Source organism: Ursus maritimus, unplaced genomic scaffold (genome assembly GCF_017311325.1).
Source record: "Ursus maritimus isolate PB19 unplaced genomic scaffold, ASM1731132v1 scaffold_24, whole genome shotgun sequence".
Classification (NCBI taxonomy): Eukaryota; Metazoa; Chordata; class Mammalia; order Carnivora; family Ursidae; genus Ursus; species Ursus maritimus.
This window is the reverse complement of record NW_024424897.1, coordinates 20,712,275-20,723,208: the sequence shown is the minus strand read 5'-3', so window position 1 is coordinate 20,723,208 and position 10,934 is coordinate 20,712,275. Positions and strand designations below refer to the sequence as shown.

Genomic DNA, 10,934 nt, shown 5'->3' with positions numbered 1-10,934 from the left:
AAGACATTTTCAAATCCCACATCAAATGTGAGTTAAAAGGTATGTGAATTTTTTGCTTCCTCTCCTTAAGCAGATCTACATCACAGGTTCTTTGATTACCTAATTTTTTTTTACCTGGGATGTTGGGAATACGTAGATTTATCACCATTACAATTTCAGGAGCTATTTAATTCATATTTAAATTCAGTAGAATCTTTGATTTTGATAAATGATAAATGGTTTTGATAAATGATAGAAACATTTATCTCCCCTTGCAGAAACATTTATCTCCCCTTGCAAAAAATTTAGATGTTTGAGGAGTTGAAATACCTCCTGATAAGAGCACTGGAGATAGTAGTGCTGTCTCTTAGGTCTCCATTTCTGTGCTTTCCTCCTGCACCCACCCCATGTGGCACTGTTTTCAGCATCTCCCTCGGTGCAAAACTTAACTCAGTTTTCATGTTTGTGGTCTTCAGTTGCCCTCAGAGAACTATTAGGTGTTTTAGCCAGAGTTCTCCAGAGAAACAGAACCAGTAGGATATATATAAATATGTAGAAAGAGATTTATTGTGAGGTATTGGCTTATACTACATGGAGCCTGAGAAGTCCCACCAGCAGCACTGAAGTCTGAGGGCCGGAGAAGATGGATGTCCCATCTTGAGCCATAGAACAGTTCGCCCTTTTTCTTTTTGTTCTATTTGGGATCTCAATGGATTGGGTGATGCCCACCCACATTGGTGAAGGCAGTGTTCTTTACTCATTCTACAGATTCATATGCTAATTCTTTCTATAAACACCTTCACAGACAGACCCAGGAATGATGTGAATAACATAACATAATAAAAAATTAAAAAAAAACTATTTTATTACTATGCATATTCCGTTTGGCTTTCATTACTTCATTTAAGCAATGGGGCCCAGACCCAATAGTACCGTAAGAAGAAGGGATGTGTTTGTTTCTTACTATTGAAAGTTTGCCTTCTGTTTATAGATACTAATATTTGAGTTATTTTTCTTCAAGAGATGAAGGTTCTGGGTTTCTTACTGTAAATTTTGGGGCCTCTCTCAATTCCTTAAAGTCCATTTTACTAGTTCTCTAATTTAGTTGCCTCTGCCTTACTTAGGTTCCTGAGTGATAAGACATGGTTGATATACCAACCAATTGAACATCCCCAACTTTTTATTTTAAACCAAGTAGTAAGATCTTCTCTCTGAATGTCAACCTGGTTCTTTTGGTGCTTCTAAGCAGAAGCCTTCTAAGTCAAAGGTACATCCAACCTAAGCCTTCCTAATCTTTTGAAAGATAAGAGAGTGTTATATGAGGGACATAGAGTATTGAACATGTTTTAGACACATTGTGAATGTGTACCCTGATGGGGGGGGGTCTGTGCACCTAGAGGATGGAGAATCTTTTTCACGTAAAGATTCTGTAGGCTCAGTAAGTTGTGTATTCTTCAGACTGTGTCTACCTAAAGGTGGTGCCTTTTTCTAATTCTGGTAAAGTCGTGCTAGTGGAGACCCCATCCCTTTGACTTAGTTTTTAAGTTGAGGTAAAGTTCACACAACATACACTAAACCATTTTAAAATGTACAATTGAGTGGCCCTTAGTGCATCCATAATGTTTTGCAACCACCATTCCTCTCTCTAGTTTAAAAGCTTTTTCATCACCCTAGAAGAACACCTGGTAGTCTTTAGTAGTCACTCCCCATTCCCCTTTATCTGCAGCCACTGCTTTACCACTTTGATTTTAAAATCAAAGATTTTAGGGCGCCTGGGTGGCTCTGTCAGTTATGTGTCTATCTTCAGCTCAGGTCATGATGCCGGGGTCCTGGGATCAAGTCCCACATTGGGCTCCCTGCTCAGCGGGGAGCCTGCTCCTCCCTCTCCCTCTGCCTGCGTCTCTCTCTCTCTGTCAAATAAATAAATAAATAATCTAAAAAAAAAGATTTTATCCATTAAAATAGAAGTTCTTATTATGTGTTTTTTATTTCATCCTTCATTCTGGAACTCTCTCTGGAGATTAAAGAATGGGCACAGTGAATGCCCGTATCATGCTTGTTTAAATCCATTCCTATAGTGAATATTTATTTTCTACTTAACAATGCATGAAAGAACTATATAGATGTTATAGAAACATTAGTTGAAATTCCCTTTCATCATTTTTCCAGAGTATATTGTGAGGAATACTAGTGTTACAGGGTGTTAGTTGGTAATAAATGAATGGAAGTTTCCCTGACTAAGTCAGTTTGGGAGTAATGGTTATAGAGCTTTCTTTAATATTCCGATGTGCTCTTATAAACCTTCAAGATGATGAAAATGCATGCAACATGATTTGACCAGTGAATACTTTTTCCCTGTTGCGCATCTGAAGAGTCCAACTGTCAGTGCATCACCTGTTTAGGAAATAATCCGTCCTATGCCTGGGAGGGATATTGTAAGCAATGAAAGTCAGGTCTCTTATTTTCCAGGCTTTCTAAACTGGTGCCCAGGCAGGTGAAAGGCCTTGCTCAAGAATCCGTGGATTCTTAGTTACAAAGTAGGGACGAGAACTTAGGATGCCTTTACATCTTATGCTGGTACTTTGAAATCTTGCGTTTACTGTCTTTCCAATTAGGTATTACCCTTTTGTACCATTGATAATTGAAAGAATTGTACACAGAGTCATATACGAATGAAATGAATAGATTTGGTAACACCTCAAGAAGTTAAATGACATAAAAAGTCCTTTTTGTAAACTCGATCTTCTGGAACACGTAGCCCATCAGTTCGCACATGTGAGGACCTTGGGATGTAATTTCTAAATACTGATAGATTCTTTTAATCATAGATTTTGGCTGCAGAATATTGGGCCATTTAATGGTAAAACAAAGGAAAACTATCTTTTAAAGACCTTTATAAAAGGACAAAAATAAAGAAAAACCATACTGCCATACCACAGTTACTAAGATTTTGAAAAATCCAGGTACCCCAATAGCAATAACAAATTCCAAAGAAAAGAAAGCTCCAACAAGGACTTCATCACTGAAGAATAAAAATTTTATTAAATCCCAAATCCAATGAACTGTGGAACTATTTCAGATATTTATAGTAAAGTTTTACATATTCCTCCTAACATGGTAGGACTTCTATTCCTATCCAGATTTATGAAATATTTTTGGTCTTTGATTATAAATTCACATTTTAGGAAAATTATGTAGCCATGTGACAAGAGTTTGCAAGCTGGGTTATGGGTATTGAAGCTCAGAGGTTTGTTGGGACTCTACATTGGCTCGTTTTGAAGTGCCAGTTTCTCAGGATTCCTTTAGAAGGTTTTCAGCAGGTGGGCTCACAACAGGTGGGCTGGCAGCAGCTGGGCTGGCAGCAGTAGCAGCAGCAGGCTGGGCGGCAGCAGGACTGTCCACAGTAGGATGGGCGGCAGCAGGAGGCCTGGGCATGGTGCAGCTGGCAGCAGGTTGGAGGCGTGCAGCTCACCACGCAGCAGGGGGGCAGGCAGGTGTCCTCCACGCGGCAGTCAGGGCGGCACCACCTGACTCGGCAGCTCACGCCACCCTCCTGGCCACCACCAGTGCCACAGCCGGTCCCACAGCAGCTGGGCTGGCAGCAGCTGGGTTGGCAGCTAGTTGGCTGGCAGCAGCTGGTCTGGCAGCTGGTTGGCTGGCAGCAGCTGGAGCCGCAGTTCCCACTGGTGGAGCAGGTGGGAAATCCGCAGAAGCTAGTGGAGCAGCAGGCCATGGTCAGGAGCTGGGTTGCTTGGTGGAGTTTCTGAGTTAGAGCTGCTTGTTCCCTGCCTTTTATAGGTCTTGGCCAGTTCCTGTGTTTGTGGTGGGCAGCATTTTTATCTTGTTACTCTTTAAACAAGCTTTTCTAGAGTCCTTTGTTCAAATATTGAGTTATTTTAAATGCATCCCCACATTGGTTTTTCCTTATTGCTCAGCTAATACTCACTAAATGTTTTTGTCCTTAGTAGAAATGTTGTTGTTTCATTTCCAAACAATGCTGTAATTTCTCCTCAAGCCCCAGCTTCCATTCTGCATTTATGATAACGTCACCTGACAAAGTGACTCTCACTCATAAGATGATGTGATTTTTAGGGTCATATTCACCAAACTCAAGTCTCCAGAAAAAAATTATTAACAACTGACTGTCTTTTATGTAAGACTCTCTTTATATTTGTTTTGATATAATTTGATATAATCTTATATTATAGTCCCTACAGTCAGCCAGACAGAAACTCTGATAAACTTCCCATTCATAGAAATTCATGAATTTCCAGAAATTGGATCTCTCCAATTTCCATGATCTCTCCTGAACTTCACACATTCAGATTTGAGAAAGTGTCACTCAGGAAGACCTGTAGAACAAAAACTGTTCCCATTCCAATTTACTGTGGATATTTTATTAGCATGAATTTAAAAGAAAGGCTAAAATTCATAGCCAGTAATTAGGAAAATATCACACAAAATTTTAAGTGTAATTTATATTTTTCTATGAAGGATAAAAATCACTGCTATGTGGATTATCTAGACGGTATTTCTCAAAGGAGGGATTTATTTTTGGTTTATGTCATTTTATATAAGTACACCATGTGTCCTGTGAAAGGATATTAGACCAAAGAGCATGACAATTGAATTTATGAGGGGAATCAATAAAAGAAAAAGCAGGAGGTAGGAGATACTTTTTCTGGATTACAGTGTATATTAGGCAGGGTAGGAAATGAATGATCAAATATCATTCAGTAGGTATAAGTACAAAGAGATTAAATCTACCTTATACTTAAGGTGTAGGTGTAAAGGGATTGATGTTGTGGTATGGACCACTTTTAATTTCTCCTCAGCACCAGCTGGTGTTAGAATATGGTTGAATCTAGGAATGGCTGTAATTTGAAGAGGTAAGTGACTTGCTCCATTTACACAGTACACAGCCAGAAAGCTGGATATAAATTTCAGTAAAATAAATTTGAAACAGTTTTGGTGGTTGTTGAAAGAATGTGTTGTCAAAAGAAGAATGTATAGGGTTACATGGGGGGAAATGAAAAAAAAAAGTGGTCAAAGGAGCATATTATTGCTACTTGTGGTAGGTTTATTCTTTCCTTCCAATCTTTAGTAGAAGCACATAGTTAGCTTTTTATAAGGTGGAAGTATTGGTTTGTGCAGCTATAGAATTACATTAGAATGTGATTCATGCCGCTGTCAAGAAAGATGTTCGTGTCATATGATAACCATGACTATAGGTATGAAATTGAAAAGTGGCTGAAGGAATCATCAAATACCAGAGATCAAAAAATTAATAAATCACCTTGTCCAAACATTTGATTGTATAGTTATAGAGACTGACATCATTAAAAAAAGAAACAGATCGTTTTTATAAGTAGCAGATGTTTATTAAATCATCATATTATACACAGAGCACTGAATGGTTGTGAAGAAAGCAAGATTCAATCTGTCAGCCTCACATCTTGCTCTAGTGTACAAATCATTGTGGTACTGATAGGAGGGATGAATCACGGAAAAGAGTCATATTTACTACCATCTATCCTCATAGTTTTACTGGAACACTAATATTGTGGTACACACTGTTTTTCATTTCCTCTTGGCATCAGTTGATGTTAGAATACTACGGAGTCCAGTAGTGGCTGCATTTTGGAGAGGTTAGTGACTTGCTTTATTCACACAGTACACAGCCAGAAGAGCTGGGTATAAAACTCCGATCTCTCCCGCCTACATCAATTCATTTAATTTTATACCATGCTCTTTTCCAGGATCAATTAATTATTAAAACTCATTGTCTTCCATTTAAAAAAATATAATAGCTCAAGAATAGAAATATTAATAGTGAGCAGAAATGCTATGGAGTAGTAACTTTATTTATTTTTTATTTTTTTTAAAGATTTTATTTATTTATTTGACAGAGATAGAGACAGCCAGCGAGAGAGGGAACACAAGCAGGGGGAGTGGGAGAGGAAGAAGCAGGCTCCTAGCGGAAGAGCCTGATGTGGGGCTCGATCCCATAACGCCGGGATCACGCCCTGAGCCGAAGGCAGACGCTTCACCGCTGTGCCACTCAGGTGCCCCTGGAGTAGTAACTTTAAATACACAGTAAATAAGCATGAATATGTTAAGATTCTTTTAAGTGTCTTCTGACCAGAAGAGTTTTCTCTAGAGCCGCAGTAACACATTTGATTCTTAATTGTTTCTTGTTTCCCACATTCATATTAGGTAACATACCTTCTGGGTTTCTATGTCTGCCATACTCTTTGTGTCTTCTTTATTCCATGGCTATCATCGTAGGTCAGTTGTTATTGTGTATCGCTTGGACCAGTACAATGGCCTCTTGATTTGTTTCTGTATAGCCATTATATGCCTAGCCTTTGGCCTTATTTTTTGATAAGCAGCTACCATAAGAATCATCCTGATGCCCAATGCCTGTCATGCCATTCACTTGCCCCAAGGCTTTCAACTGCTCCTTAGTACTTATTGCATTAAAGGCATACTCCTTTGGTTAGTATTCAAAGCATACATATTTTTCAAATTTATCTTCCATTATTATTCTCCATATATCCAGTGTTCCCAGCCAAACTATCCTATGAACAATCCCTCTCTCTGTACCTTTGTGCGTACTGTTACCAGTGTTGAGAATGCCGTCTTCCCTTAGATCTGCATGCTGAAATCTTTTTTTTTTTTTTTAAAGATTTTATTTATTTATTCGACAGAGATAGAGACAGCCAGCGAGAGAGGGAACACAAGCAGGGGGAGTGGGAGAGGAAGAAGCAGGCTCATAGCAGAGGAGCCTGATGTGGGGCTCGATCCCATAACGCCGGGATCACGCCCTGAGCCGAAGGCAGACGCTTAACCGCTGTGCCACCCAGGCGCCCCTGCATGCTGAAATCTTAACCCATATAAAATGCTAGCTCCCTTTTCAGTCTCTCTCCCCAGCCAATAGTGATTTCTCTATTGACACCAAAGTGTGTTATACTTTTTTTCATTTTCTAATTTTTAGTTGTGTTATTATGACTTTCATTTATCTCTCTAGAAGTTACTTTAAGAGGAGAACATTTTCAACTCAATTTTAATTTCTATTGTATACCATCTAGCCTGTGATTTGCAGATGGTAGGCAATCAGCACATTTTGTTTTATTTAAATTTAATGAAAAAAATTAGAATGAATAAGTAAAACCAAATATGTATTTGCTTTGCCAAAGAAGAGAAGTTTATTAGAAAACAAGCATGCCACAAGTCCTAAGATCTACATTGGGAAGAAGGGAGTTGATACTGTTACAAAGACTTGAGACCAGCCCAAATCTTAATAGATGAGCCTGGATTTCCATTCAACCTCTGGTTGACTTGGGTCTTGATGGTTCAGGGCAGGAGGTTTGTTAGGTAGAGATGGGAGTATGACTTTTTCAGAAGGTTGATTGCTTGTTCTAAACCATCGGTGCACTGCTCAGCAGCAGGGGGAGGTCCTGCAGGTGGTGCGGCAGGGGGCAGGCTGGCAGCAGGGGGGGCGGCAGCAGGGCGCCTGCACAGAGATGGGCTGGCAGCAGGTGGAGGCCCAGCAGCAGGGGCGGCAGACCACGGCCGTGCAGGACGTGGGGCAGCAGCTGATGGGGCGGCAGCAGCCCTCCTGCAGGGAGCAGGGGTCACAGCAGACAGGGCGGCGGCAGGGCTCACAGATGGGGCGCGTGCAGCGGCAGGTGCAGGTCACGGGGCGGCACACGGTGGTCTGGCAGGACACGGGGCGGCAGCAGCAGGGGTCGCGGCAGCAGCAGGGCTGGCAGCAGCCTCCCCCACAGCCCGAGGAGGAGCAGGTGGAGCCGCAGCAGGAGCCGGACATGGTGATGTCTGGGGTTGGTTACGGTTGGACTGGTGAGAGGATTTGGGTGTTGTCAGGTGTGAATGTCTTTGTCCTGCTCGGGGGCCTTTATATACCCTGGCCAGCTGCTGATGACACCCCCCCCATTTATCTTTTGGCCAATTAGGTAGAATTTTGTTTTGAGTAATGATTGCATTGCTTGTGACATACTCATGATCTCATTAAAGAACTCTTGCTGCATTCCTAAATATGGATATATTCATGCTGTTCATCATCAAAATCTAAGCACTCACAGTCATTTGAGATGATAGCAGCTCTTGATGTTTATTTTGGGTAGATAGCACCTGATGAATCTTGGGGAAAATGGTCCTAAAGGAACTGCAAGTTTTAAAAGAAATGAAACATATAGGGGTTTCTAGATCAGTGACTGGATCCTGTACTTGACCCCCAGGAGATGCCCTGAGAAACCTGCATGTGAATCAGACAGGTATTAGACATGTCCTTGGGTGTGGACTCCTTGGAACTTTGTTGACATATCACTTGATAAAACGGAATGCATGTACCTTGAATAAGACTGCAGCTCAGAGAACTTGTATGGAAAGATAAAAGGTTATTTTTGTAAACCAGGTAAGTATTGGAATAAAATACCCATGGCTGCATTTCATTTTTTTCCCTTTCTTTTCTCCAGCTGAAGTTTGAGCATCTGTGGTCCTTCTGGCCACAGAATGTCGATATTTATCTCTGAGACATGACATTTTTTATATTTGCCTTTGTGTGTGTGATGAAGAATTGTGTTAACGGGAAATTTTTTCTTAATATATTTCATATGGGCACTATGACCAAGTGACAAGATGGAGCTTTTTCAACAGCACTGCAGACACAGACAGTGCATTGATCAGAGAAGGTACGTAGGAGGCTGCACGGTTGTTCTGTGATGACACACAGGGAAGGGTTGTGAGAGGCTCTTGGGGAATTGCATGGGGGAAGAAGTCTCATTACTTTTCAGCTTTTCCCATTTTATTATTCACCAGACAGGATTTTGGGTCACTTTAGGATCATTCCCATCGTTCAAAAGAATGTGCCTCAAGCCCCAGGAGCTAAAGCTCCCCAAATCCCCATGGAATTTTAAACATAATTTCAAAACTTTAAAAGGAATGTAAACTGACTGAACATATAGTCATAGTTGGGAAAACAGAAGAGGGAGAAATGAAGCGCCGTCTCATCAATGAAGACCTTTGACTCTCTCACGTTTCATGTTCTTTCTCTTGTCCATGGACCGACGTGATTTTTTTCAAAGTGGTAACCAGAGCCAAGATAAAAACTCGTGTATTCTGCTCTTTTTTTGTTCTTTTTCCCAGCTTTATTGAGATACAAGTGACATACAACATCGTGTAAGCCTAAAGTGTGCATTGCGATGATTTCATGCATGTATATATTGCAAAATGCTTACTATGATAAAGTTAGTCAACACATCCTTCACCCTACCCTACATAATTATGATTTTGTTATTGTTTTTATGGTGAGAAGATTAAAGCTTTACTCTCACAGCAACTTTCAGACGTACAATATAGTATTGTTGACTGTGGTCACCATGCTGTACATTAGATCCCTGGTATTCATCTTATAATTGAAAGTTTGTATCATTTGATGAAAATCTCCCCATTTCTCCCACCCCTCACCCCCTGGCAACCACCTTTCTGCTCTCTGTTTCTATGAATTCGATGTTTTTGATTCCACATTGAGATCATACATTATTTGCCTTTCTCTGACTTACCGCACTTAGCATAGTGCCCTCAAGGTCCATTCATGTTGTTACAAATGGCAAAGTTTCATTCTTTTTTTATGGCTCAGTAATACTTCATGTATGTATGTATAAAACACAGTTATTCCAAGACTTCTCTTGGAATATAAACATACATCATATATATATTACTCATATATATATGCCATATATGTGTGTGTATACATATATCTTATTTTCTTTATGCATTCATCTATCATTGGACGTTGCGATTGCTTCAGTGCCTTGGCTCTTGTGAATAATGCTGTAATGAACGTGGGAGTACAGATACCTCTTTGAGATAGTGATTTCGTCTCCTTCAGATAATATACTCAGAAATGGGATTGCCTGGGTCATATGGTAGTTCTATTTTTAATTTTTTGAGGAGTCTCCATACCATTTTCCACAGTAGTTGTACCATCTGTATTCTCACCAACTGTGCACCAAGGAAGGTTCCCTTTTTTCCACATCCTCACTAGCATTTGTTATATCTCATCTTGTTATACTAGTCATTCTGACAGGTGTGAGGTGATACCTCATTGTGGTTTTGATTTGCATTTCCCTGATAATTACTGATGTTGGGCACGTTGTTGGCCTCTATGTGTCTTCTTTGGGAAAATGTCTATTCAGGCCTTCTGCCCATTTTTCAGATTTTTTTTTGTTTCTTTTACTTTTTGATTTTGCTGTTGAGTTATAGGAGTTCCTTGCGTAGTCCAGGTATTAACCCCTTATCAGATATGTGTTTGGGTTGCAAATGTTTTCTCCCATTTGGTAGTTTGCCTTTTCATTTTATGCATTGTTTCTTTTGCTGTGCAGAAGCTTTTTGGTTTGATGTAGTCCCACTTGCTGATTTTTGCTTTTGTTGCTTGTGGTTAGCTCTTTTCAAGGCACATTGTCTCATAATCAATTTTTCATATTGTTGGGGGTTTTCATGATGATCACATTTTATGCAAAGGGGGCCTCTTTGGAAGATACATAAAACCTTAAGTAAGTAAGATTAATTTCTCTTCTCTGAACACTTTTGATCCAAAATCATTCCAGAGAGATTTTTCTTTCCCCTTTGTAAAAAGCCACAAAGAGAGTCCATGAGTCTCTCAGTAAGCAGTTCTAGTGTTACTTAGTCTAAGATGCTCATCCCCAACCCATATTCAGACTTCTTCTCCAGGCAGAGAAAATAGGGGTCACATTTCAGTAGTTTATGCCACAGGACTCTGTGATTTGACAGTGGTGACAAGATGTACAGCATTTTTAAATGCCGCTTACCCTAAAACTAGATAACCTTCCCTGAAAACTTGGCCACTTACTGGCTGTATGTCCTTGGGCCATGAGGGGTAATGATAGGACACACCCAAGTTGTTGTGACGT

At 40.2% G+C, this 10,934-nt stretch overlaps 1 protein-coding gene across 1 annotated transcript; it reads right to left on the bottom strand.

Moving 5' to 3' along the window:
* Positions 1 to 3,008: 3,008 nt before the first annotated feature.
* Positions 3,009 to 9,060, bottom strand: LOC103662284 (keratin-associated protein 9-3-like). The gene is made up of 2 exons (XM_040639885.1): positions 7,682 to 9,060; positions 3,009 to 3,721 (listed from the first exon to the last, which is right to left on the bottom strand). Exons 1-2 carry the CDS (start codon positions 7,808 to 7,810, stop codon positions 3,293 to 3,295), a joined length of 558 nt encoding a protein of 185 aa, XP_040495819.1. The 5' UTR covers positions 7,811 to 9,060; the 3' UTR covers positions 3,009 to 3,292.
* Positions 9,061 to 10,934: the final 1,874 nt, after the last annotated feature.

What these genes read in the sequence shown, in the direction of transcription:
- LOC103662284 (XM_040639885.1), bottom strand. Translation starts at nt 7,810, where the DNA reads ATGTCCGGCTCCTGCTGCGGCTCCACCTGCTCCTCCTCGGGCTGTGGG. An exon ending in AGACCACCGTGTGCCGCCCC is followed by an intron (nt 3,722 to 7,681) that starts GTGACCTGCACC and finishes CAAGCAACCCAG; the next exon opens with CTCCTGACCATGGCCTGCTG.